The 12,060-nt window shown below is 41.3% G+C and overlaps 1 protein-coding gene across 3 annotated transcripts in view; it reads right to left on the bottom strand.

Moving 5' to 3' along the window:
• wdr19 (WD repeat domain 19) overlaps positions 1-12,060 on the bottom strand; it is a 113,247-nt gene that overhangs the window by 55,093 nt on the left and 46,094 nt on the right. For all 3 annotated transcript variants that reach the window (XR_009515645.1, XM_059989043.1, XM_059989044.1), the window contains one exon: positions 6,953-7,075. Coding sequence is in view for 2 of the 3 variants with exons in the window: in XM_059989043.1 (XP_059845026.1) it covers positions 6,953-7,075 (123 nt within the window). In the remaining variant the exon portion in view is untranslated. The remainder of the gene's footprint in view (positions 1-6,952; positions 7,076-12,060) is intronic.

Here is a 12,060-nt window from a genome sequence, read left to right as displayed (position 1 = left end):
GTTTACTGACTGCGTGTAGCACACCGCTACAACGTGTTTTTATCGCTGGCTGTCCAGAGGGAAGGTGCTGAAACGCTTTGTCGCGTGTCTGGAAGAAGTGAAAACTTTCCTGGGCAGCAAAGGGCCCACCTTTCCTGAGCTGGAACAGCCAGAGTGGCTGAAAAAGCTACACTTCATGGTAGACATGACAGCGCACCTGAACACGCTGAACACAGCTCTTCAGGGGTAAGGACGTACAGCCCTGCACATGTTGGAGGATGTTTTGGCATTCGAGCGCAAGTTGACGTTGCTTGCCAGAGATTTACAGAAAGGCACAATGTCCCACTTCCCCAATTTGAGAGAGTTCAAACAAGGTCACGACATGATAAATTCGGAGTATTTACATTCTGCAATCATCGCAATGCAAACATCGTTTGGGAAACGCTTCTGTGAGTTCAGAGAGGAAAAAAACACATTATCCTTCCCGGTCACTCCCCTAAGCATCGATCCATCCCTACTGAATACGACTGCATTGTCAGCTGTGAGTCAACCTGAACAAGTATGATAAATATTTTAATTGCCTATTATTTTACGTTTATTCATATGTTTTCATTGTTCAGTGAAATAGTCCTTTCATTTTTCAGGTTGACAGCTGGCTGACGTTATTTTTGGTTTGCTGCTGGCGGCAAATTTAAGTTTGGCGTTTTTCATAAATACAAGAAGGACTCAAATAGACGTTGAGTATTTTACTTAAAAGTAACCTTCAACCCAACGTCTTTTTTTCGGAGTTCAAAATGTTTTTGTTGCATGCAGAAATGTAATTTCGTTTTCTCTGCAGGAGTTCATCAATTTCATAAATGCAACACATTATAGTTTGTTTATACATAGCATAAAGGCAAAACAAAACGTTGTAAGCAGTGTTATTTCATTTTAAATGTCAAACAGGTTTTGCGGCTCCCAGTGTTTTCTTTTCTGTGGGAAACGGGTCCAAGTGGCTCTTTCAGTGGTAAAGGTTGCTGACCCCTGGCCTAGACGCTTTATCAATATCCACGTGCCACCCATGTCTCAAAATCCTGTCTTGAAGCTTCCTATTTTCTTATTATGCTCCTTATGAATTAGAACGAGGCCGCAGACCCTATGCTCTCAAAAGTAAACTCATCAAGCCATTCCCTCAGAACATTCTCAAGAGGGGAGGAGTGGCTGCTGAGCAGCCATAAGTTGTGGTGCACATTGGCACCAATGACACAGGTAAGACTCCTGCACAGTGAGTATAGGGAGTTAGGAAAGAGTCTGAAAAGCAGGACCTCAAAAGGTAGTAATTTCTGGTTTACTCCCAGTGCCAAGTGCTAATCAAGGTTGGAATAGAAAGAAAGAACAGACGAATGCATGACTGAGGAGCTAGTCCCAGGACAGGGTTTCAGGTTCTTGAATCATTGGAACCTCTTTTGAGGCGGGATGACTTGTACAAAAGCCTGGATTTTGTCTTGGCATGGAACCAACATGCTGGCTGGGAGGTACGTTAGTGCTACTCGAGAAGATCTAAACTAGTTTGGTAGGTGGATGGGAACTACAGCATCAGATCAGAAAGTGGAGGGATTGAGAGGAAGGTAGAGGTTATGACCAGTAAAACAGCCAGGAACAAGTGTGTGTATTTTAATACTAGGAGATTAATGACAAGGATGATGAACTTAAAGTGCATGCAGCAGTACGTGAAACTATGATGTCGTAGCCATAACAGAGACTTGGTTAAGAAAGAGACAGGAATGAATGCTTAATGTTCCAAGATTTTGATGTTCTAAAAAAAAGATATATAGAGGTAGAAGGCAGGGGTGGGGGGAAATTGCACTATCAATAACAGATAATGTCACAGCTGCACTCAGAGGGGACATAATGGAGGCTCACCCACCGAGTCTATATAAGCAAAACTTTAAAATAAGACAGGTGTGATCAGTCTGATGGGAATATGGAGATGATGGGATTGGCCAATTGGAGACCGGAAGCTTGAGAAGATATAGCTTATTAAGGTTTGCCAAATGAATAGAAAAGGCCGCAACCCACAGCAGTTTGGGGCTTTGAGCAATGATTAATCAACATTTGGGATTGATTGACAAGAACAAATTGAAGTAAGGCTGGGGCAAGAGGAGAGGTATTGTTGGAGTGGGGTTTTGGAGGCTTCAGTATGGAGAAGCTTGAGTGAGAGAAGGTAAAAAAGCTGTAGGTAGAGATTTTCTTCTCCACAGTTTATGGATTTTCCTTCTTTATAGTTGCTTGATTAGGAATAGTAGAAATGCCAGGCAGGATAGTGGAATGCTCCTCTTGAGGGATGTGGGAAGTCAGGGAGATCTCCAGTGTCCCTGACGAAAACACCTGTGAGAAGTGCATCCAGCTGCAGCCTCTAACACTCGATATTAAGGAGTTGGAGCTGGGGCTGGAACTGAATGAATTCTGGATCGTTTGGGAGGCTGAGGGGGTGATAGGTAGAACGTATAGAGAGGTAGTTACACTCAAGGTGCAGACACAGTAAACTCTGGGTGACAGTCGAAAAGGGGAAAGGGGTTAAATAGCCGGTGCAGAGTACTCCTGTGGTCATTTCCCCTCAATAACAGGTATATTAATTGATTCCAAGATGGTGGCGCGACGCAGCTTGCAGTGGCCACTCTGGAGCTGATTATCTGTTTTTTGTGAAGTGGGGTGCCGTACGCAATCATAATCGATTGAAAATGGACGTGGGAGCATGGAGGAACATCGGAAAATCTCCAGGAAGACCTTCTTCATTGCTGTGAGGTCCAGGACTCTGCTGGGAAGAACAGGCCCCCAGTCCTCGGGGTTGCATTGCCGATGGCCGTTGGCGGGGCCGTCGTAATACGCTCAGTAGAGGATGGTGCTCGGAGAAGCTGTGCCGGAGGGGATGGTCATTGGCTTGGAGGTTTGACGGACTTGGAGTCCGCTGTGGTCAGGTCGCTTTCGGTGTGCGCTGCCTCTGTGAGGCTGGGTTCGACGGAACTTTCATTGTGTGCTGCGTCTGCGAGGCTGAGTCGGGTGGTGCCGTGGAATTCCATAGCGGGGGTATTCCCTTCTGCCGCCGGCGTGGGATGGCGAGTCTGTCGGGACCCTGGGGACTTGTGGAAACTGTATGGTGATTTCTTTTGAATTTATAGTCCTTTAACATCTTTGGACTACTTTTACTGTGCTGCCCTTGGTTTTTTTTTATCAATTATGCTATTGTTTGCACTGTTGTAACTATGTGGTTTTGTGCAGGTCTTGTAGCTTTAGTTTTTGGTCTTGTTTTGTCTGGTGGGTTTGGAGCTCCTTTCCGGGGAACGCGCTAAGACAGTAGCGCAATATTAATATGCAGCAGCCTCTCCGGACTTTGGATTGGGGATTGCCAAATGTTATGTAGATTTTCTGGCGTAGTCTGTTTTGTCATATGCTTTTGTGATATCATTCTGGAGGAACGATGTCTCATTTTTTAACTGTATTGCATTTGTGGTTTCTAAATGACAAATAAACTGAATCTGAATATCACTTTGGATACTGTGGGGGGGGGGGGGGGGTGGGTAGGAGGCAGGGATAATTTCCATGCATAGGAAAGTCACAGCAGTCAGGTTTCTGGCACTGAGCCTGACACAGTAGAGGAGTGGTGAGAAGAGGTGAGCTATGGTGATTTGTTAGCTAGGGGAACAGAAAGGAGGTTCTGTGGATGAAAATGAGATTGCCAGATGGTATATTGTCTCCCAGGTGCCGAGGTCTGGGATATTCGGATCGAGTCCTCAGCATTCTTAAGTGGCAGGGTTGTGGTCCATGTTGGTACCAATAACATAGGTTGGAAGAGTTATGAGGCTCTGCAAAGAGAGTTCAGGGAATTAGGTGCCATGTTAAAGGGCAGGACCTCAAGGGTTCTGATTTCAGGATTGCCACCGGTGCTATGTGCCAGTGAGGCCAGAAATAGTAACAGGTGGCTGAGGAGTTGTTGTAGGAGGGAAGGCAGAAAATTTTTGGATCATTGGGCTCTCTTCCAGGGAAGCTGGGAACTGAACTGAAGAGATGGTCTGCACATAAATTGGAGGGGGTCTAATATCCTACCAGGAAGATTTGAACAAAGAGTTTAAATTAAAGTTGCTGGGGGATGGGAACCACAGTGCCAGAAAAGATAGGGGAGAGGTTTTGGAGTCACATTGCTAAGACCTCAGACAAAGTCAGGAATCAAAAGGTTGAGAAATGGTGCAACTAGTGTCCTATACTGTGCATGTTTCAATGCAAGAAGTGCTGTAGGAGAGGCAGATGAACTTAAAAACATAGAACATAGAATAGTACAGCACATTACAGGCCCTTCGGCCCACAATGTTGTGCCGACCCTCAAACCCTGCCTCCCATATAACCCCCAACCTTAAATTCCTCCATATATCTGTCTAGTAGCCTCTTAAATTTCACTAGTGTATCTGCCTCCACCACTGACTCAGGCAGTGCATTCCATGCACCAACCACTCTCTGAGTGAAAAACCTTCCTCTAATATCCCCCTTGAACTTCCCTCAACTTACCTTAAAGCCATGTCCTCTTGTACTGAGCAGTGGTGCCCTGGGGAAGAGGCGCTGGCTGTCCACTCTGTCTATTCCTCTTAATATATTGTACACCTCTATCATGTCTCCTCTCATCCTCCTTCTCTCCAAAGAGTAAAGCCCTAGCTCCCTTAATCTCTGATCATAATCCATACTTTCTAAACTAGGCAGCATCCTGGTAAATCTCCTCTGTACCCTTTCCAATGCTTCCACATCCTTCCTATACTGAGGCAACCAGAACTGGACATGGATTAACACCTGGAAGTATGATACTGCTGCCATTAGTGAGACTTTGTTGCTGGAGAGGTAGGACTGGCAGCTCAATATTCCAGGGTTCTATTGTTTTACACTTGAATGGGAGGAGGGGTGGTATTACTAGTCAGGGAAAGTGTCACGTCAGTGTTCAGTCAGGACAAGCTGGAGAACTCATCTAGTGAGGCATTATGGGTGGAACTGAGTAATGAGAAGGTATGATCATGTTAATGGGGCTATATTACAGACAATCCAACAGTCCAAGGGATTTAGAGCAACAAATTTGTAGAGAAATCGCAGACTGTTGGAAAAAACGCTTTATTATAGTAGGTGATTTTAACTTCTCACTTATTTACTGGGACTCCTATACTATAAAAAGGACTAGATGGAATAAGAGTTTATTGAATGTTTTCAGGAAAGTTTTCTTAATCAGTACTTAGAAGTCTCAACAAAAGAGGTGTGATATTTGACCTGCTATTAGGGAATGAGACAGAAGTTTGTCCAGGTGAACACTTCACACTGAGTGATCACAATGCCATTAGTTTCAAAGTAAATATGCAAAAGGATAGGTCTGGTACATGGGTGCAATTTTAAATTGGAGAAAGGCCAATTTTGATGGTATCATAAAGGATCTGGCAGGTATACCAATGGCATAGGACAGGCTGTTTTATGGCAAAAGTGTACCTGGTAAGTGGGAGGCCTTCAAAAGTGAAATTTTGAGAATACAAAGCTTGCATATGCCTGGCAGAATAAAAGGTAATGTTAACAGGTGTAGGGAACATTGGTTTTCAAGAGATATTGGGGACCTGGTTAAGCAAAAATAGGAGGTGCATTGCAAGTATAGGCAGCTAGGAACAAATGAGGTGTTTATGGAGCATAAGAAATGCAAGAGAATGCTCAAGAAAGAAATGAAGAGGGCTAAAAGAAAGCATGAGGTTGCCTTAGTAGACAAGGTGAAGGAGAATCCTAAGGGATTCTACAGGTATGTTAAGAGCAAAAGGACTGCAAGGAACAAAATTGGTCCTCTGGAAGATCAGAATAGGAATCCATAAGTGGTGCCAAAAGAGATGGGTGAGATCTTAAATGCTTTTTTTTGCATCAGTATTTACCCAGGAGAGAGTCTATAGAAGTGAGGAAAATCGCATCAATTTCATGGATGCTCTACAGATTAAAGAGGAGGTGTTATTTGCTGTCTTGAGGCAAATTAGGGTGGATAAGTCCCCGGGGCCTGATGGGATATTCCCTCAGACATTACAGGAGGTTAGTGCAGAAATTGCCAGGGCCTCAGGAGAGATACTTAGATCATCCTTTGCGACAGGTAAGGTATCAGAGGATTGGAAGATAACCAATGTAGTTCCACTGTTTAAGAAAGGCTCTAAAAATAAACCAGGAAACCACAGACTGATTGGGGGTGTAGTGGACATCAAGGAAGACCATTGTGGCTTGCAGCGGGATCTAGACTAGCTGGAAAATTGGACTGGAAAATGGCAGATGGAATTTAATGCAGACAACTACAAGGTGTTGCACTTCGGTAGGATCATCTGGGGTAAGGTCTCACACAGTGAACAGCAGGGCACTGAGGAGTGAGGTAGAACAAAGGAATCTGGAAATACAGGTCCATAACTCATTGAAAGTGGCATCACAGGTCGATAGGGTCATAAAGAAATCTTTTGGCACAATGGCCTTCATAAATCAAAGTATTGAGTATAGGGGAAATGTGACGTTATGTTGAAGCTGTATAAAACATTGATAAAGCCTAATTTGGAGTGTTCTGTGCAGTTTTGGTCACCTACCCACAAGAAAGATGTAAATAAATTTGAAAGAGTAAACAGAACATTTACAAGGATGTTGTTGGGGGACTTGAGTTGTAAGGAGAGATTGAATAGGTTAGGACTTCATTTGTGTTTGGAGGAAGAATAAGTCAGTTGAATGTTGCTGTATTTCAATATACTGGAATACCAGAGCATAGAAGAAGACTATTCAGTATTCTGAGCTACACTGACTTTTTTAAAAATAGGCATTCAGTAATTCTGCCACATCATCTGTTGAGACAGGTACCATCAATATAACACAGATGGCTAATGACTATTACATGGCAGAGATACTCTGGATTTTAACCAAGTCAATTGTGGTGGGGACTATAGGACATTGGGAGAAAACTCACATCTGTTCCATAGATTAAGAAGTCAGCAGCAAGCGCATGGCATGTAACTCGGTACTTATCATCACGTCCAGGAAAAAGACGAGTTTCTCTTTCCTCCTGTGCTTCTATACCTTCCATTTCAATCTGCAACCAAATCAGAATTAGTAAGTTAATAAAATGAATCATTATGTCATGACCCATTTGCCATAAATTGCAAAATTTTAACCTTTATGACACAAAAAATTGGATTAACATGCCCAGCTCTGGAAGATCAAAAGATACACATGACAATTTTCAAATTAATGTGAAATAATTTCTTTGACACTAGTTTATATTACAAAAGAGAATTAGAAAGTGAAAAAAAAGTCATTCTGGCCATCAAGACCAATCCACCAATCTTCCATCTTCCGTATATTTAACTTCTCTCTCTTCCTCAACCTACAGGATTTATTCCTGAAATTGAAGGTACAGCAAATACCTTCCAATACATATAAAATAAAAATTGATCGCTGGAAACACTTAACAGGTTAGGCAGCATCTGATGAAAGAATCAGTGTTAGTGCTTCAGACTCTAAACCCTGGGCCTCTGTACCACCCTCTGCAACTGGATATTTGACTTTCTCTTTGAGAGACTATAGTTAGTGCAGATCAGAAATGACATCTCCTCCTCACTGACGATCAACATTGGTGTACCTCAAAAATGCATGCTTAGCCCACTGCTCTACTCTCTCTACACCCATCACAATGTTGCTAGGCACAGCTCAAATGCCATTCATAAATTTTCAGATGACGCAACAATTGTTGGCAGAATTTCAGATGGTGTTGAGGAAGTATACAGGACTGACCCAGATCAGCTGGTTGAGTTTTATCGCAACAACAACCTTAACATCAGTAAGACCAAAGAATTGACTGTGGACTTCAGGAAAGGGAGTCGAGCAAACACACATCAGTCCATATTGAAGAATCAGCTGTGAAAAGGGTGAGCAGTTTTAAGTTCCTGGGTGTCAACATCTCTGAAGATCTATCCTGGGTCCAATATTTTGATGCAATTACAAAGAAGGCACAACAGCAGCTATATTTCATAAGGAGTTTGAGGAGGCTTGGTATGTCACCAAAGACTCTCGCAAATTTCTACAGATACACCGTGGTGAGCATTCTAACTGTTTGCAAAACAATCTGGTACGGAGGGGCCACTGCACAGGATTGGAAAAAAGGATTGAAAGGTTGCAAATTCAGTCAGTCCATCATGGCAGTAGCCTTTCCAGCACCGAAAACATCTGAAAAAGGCAGCATCCTTCATTAAGGACCCCCATCACCCAGACATTCCTTCATTAGAGTGGTGGTACAGGAGTCTGAAGACATATACTCAACCTTCAATTAGATGGTTCTGGAGCCTGAAGAGACACACTCAACATTTTTGGAACAGCTTCTTTCCCACTGCCAACAGATATCTGAATGCTCAATGCACCCATGTTATATTACCTCATATTTTTTTGCTTTTGCACTACAAATTTAATTATATATGTATCGCAATGTACTGCTACTACAAAACAACACATTTCACAACATCTTACAGTGATTTTAAACCTGATTCTCGATACAGAACCTTCATTATATGAATTCTGATCAAGTGGTTTTGACCTGAAAAAGTAATTCTATCTCCTCTTTGGTGGCTGCACAAAAATAACCAAACATCCGTAGGCACAATCATTATATTGTCCTGCTCAAGTTGTCTGAAAAAACTGTTAAGAGCTTCTACAGGTATTAAAAAAATCAAAATAGTTTAGTGAGATCAAATGTGGTCAGACAATGAATTTAAAATGGAGAATAATTAAATTACAGAGGAATTAAATAAATATCTCTGCTCATACAAAACACTTAATACAGGACATAGACGTAGAACAGCTCAGCATAGTAGAAACAGGTCATTTAACCCAGCAAGTGTGCACTACCCATGATGTCAATCTAAACACATCCCATCTGCCTGTCCATGGTCCATTCTTTTTATCCCTTGCCTGTTCATGTGTCTGTCTGGATGCCTCTTAAATGTTATCATCTTAACTGCTTTTCACCTTCCCTGTCAGTATGCTCCAAGTATCCTCTAGTCTCCTGTATTTAAAAATACTTGCCTCATGTATCTCCTTTAAATATTCCCTTTCATCTTAACCCATTGCCCATTAGTGTTTGACCTTTCCACTGATATTCTACCCTATCTATAGCATTCATAAATTTATAGATTCATCAGGTCATCCCTGAACCTCCGATGCTCCTGGAGAAACAAGCTAAATGTGTCAAAACTCTCCTTACAGCTGATTCACTCACTTAGATTGTTCCAAAATCAGCCTAATGACTAGACACCGTTGCAACGCAGGAAACTTGGCAACTATTTTGTGTGTGGACAATAATGACCATTTAATTTGATTAATAAACAGTGGTCAGGATATTGGTGATGATTTCCCTGTTCTTTCTTGTAGTACTGAAAACAGAAGATACAAGCTAATGTTTAATTTGAAAGGTGAGAAGTAATTGATCTAATTTTAAAAACAAAAATGTGGCTTGAAATATATAGCATTCCCTGATACCCATGGAGAACATCTTGTACATTTTTAAATTTGTAGTCATGATTTGCCCACCCTTGTTGTGCATGTGATAATTCTGACTGATAAATTCTGAAAGTATCAGAAGCTCTTTCAAAAGTTAATGAAAAATTCCAAGTGGATACAATTCCAAGCCTGCGTTGAAATGCTATTTGTGCACATAAATAACAATGTCTTTGACTGTTAATTAGTTCAAAATGATTTGTATGTGACCAGGACATTAAACTGGCAGCAGTTTTTGTCATGAAATGGACAGTGCAATGTGAAAATAATCTTGACAATAATTGAGGGAAAAAGCCACACTAATCATTAAACAATATTAGCAGTAGACGTGAGCTGCAGATGGCAATCACATCTCCTGATGCAGTTCATAAGATTATAGAAATCTGCAGCATGCAAAATGGCCATTCAGCCCACTGTATTCAGGCAATGCCCAACTGAACATAGATGATTCTGGTACTGAATTGCGAGGCAGATAGCTCTTGGAAGAAAAGCTGGTGCTTCTGCCCTTTAGAAACAAAGTCTTACACAGATTTCTTCCTATTACATTGGCAACATTATAATAGTCTATTTGTATATCTATTTGCAAAGAAATTTCAAATGTGTTCCTACAACCAGTGTTAGACCTCTATTTATATATGCAATTAGCCAATATTTGTTTCAGATAAGAAAATTCAAAAATCTCTAATATTAATTCAACAGTCAGACCATCCTAAAGGGACCAATTGTTCTTCAGAACATTTATTTTAGGTTCAGGTACAGGTATACTCAATATTCCAAAATGATTGGACTAGAGATTATAATACTACCTTGACAGTGGCAGCACAGACAGTCAGGGAGGTGAAGGAAGGCATTAGCCACATTTGCGTTCATTGAACAGGAGTTAGGGTGGCATGTTACAGCTGTACAAGACATTGCAAGAGTACAGCACATAGTTCTGGTTGCCTTGAAAGATGTTATTAAACTGAAAAGGATAAAAGAAGATCCCTGAGGATGTTACAGAGAATGGTAGGGTTACTTGGAAGGTGGATAGGCAAGGACTTTAATTGCTGGAGCATAAGAGGCTGAAGGGTATAGAGAAGTTTGTAAAATCATGAGAATCAGAGATAAGGTCATCAGAGATAGCCATTTCCCTGGGGTAGGGGAGTCCAAAGCTGGAGGGCATAGGTTTACAAAGAAGCTGAGGTGCGATGTTTTTCTACACCCAGAGTTGTGAGTAGATGGAACAAACTCCCAAAGGAAGTGGTATAATATTGAAAAGGAATTTGGACAGTTACATGGACAGAAAGAATTCAGAGGGATATGGGCAACCACAGGCAAATGGGACTAGCTCAGTTGGAAAACTTGGTTCAAAAAGTCTGCTTCCATGTTGTATAGCACTATAATTCTCTAAATGCAAAGACACCCAGAATCATGTTCAAATTCAATTGTACTGCACTTATTATTTTTGAATGTACAAATGAATTTTTAAGTATGTTTGTCTGCATTTTTTCTCAAGAAGTTCAATTTCAAAACATTATTCTACAACAGGGGTTTTCAACTGAGGTCCCCAACTGGGGTCCATGGACCTCTTGGTTAATGGCGAGGGTCCATGGCATAATTAAGGTTGGGAACCCCTGTTCTACAGTAATGGTGGCCACATATATGCTTTAGTGTCCTAGGAATTCATCAGTAATTATACTGATGCATGTTCTATTCCACTTCCAAAACTCATTCTATTAAGTTTAGTGAGAACAAGTTTAAACTCTTTTACAGCTGAGTTAAAGATGCAACTACAACTGCATACCACACTTGACTGTGAATGAATGTCCAGGTAGTAATTATCTATGGCAGTGGTAGCTCTCTACGTGGAGCTAATTGACCTCAACTTAGTTCTTCCAAACATTTTCAGTTCTTCCATTTGGACAACTTAGCTAATTTCTACTTAAGCTTTCTGCCTCTACAAATCTTAGTTGTCAATCCCTGGAAATGATCTTCAAATTTGCCCATTCAATGGTATTCAGAATTTTGTGAATTATTATTAATTTTTTTTATAAAGAGAATCAGCACAAAATAGGCCTTTCCAGCCACACCGCCAGCAATCATGGAACAATTTACAATGACCAATTAACCTACTAACCGGTACATCTTTGGACTATGGGAAGAAACTCACACATTCCACGAAAAGGAAGTACAAACTCCTTACAGTGACACTGGGATTGACCTCCAAATTCTGACACTCTGTCACGCTTACTGCTATTTGTCCACCTCTTCACTGACACTAATATTCTTTGTCATGTGGGGAATCCCAAAGAACTCCACAGCTCTGGATGAAAGAATAATGTCATATAATGTCATATATTTAATTACTGACATTCAGAGGTATAAGTTAGTAAGGAGGACAATATAAATGTTTATTTTGAAAGGCACAGATAGATGAAGAAGAAGAGTCAGTTGTAGGCTCCACAAACATTTCAATGGTTAAGTGGGCAGAAATTAGAATATGGAACTCAATCTGGAAAAGGCTGCAGATGTATTTCAGAGAACAGTCGA

Source organism: Hypanus sabinus, chromosome 14, assembly GCF_030144855.1.
Source record: "Hypanus sabinus isolate sHypSab1 chromosome 14, sHypSab1.hap1, whole genome shotgun sequence".
Lineage (NCBI taxonomy): Eukaryota > Metazoa > Chordata > Chondrichthyes > Myliobatiformes > Dasyatidae > Hypanus > Hypanus sabinus.
This window is presented reverse-complemented; position numbering and strand designations above follow the sequence as displayed.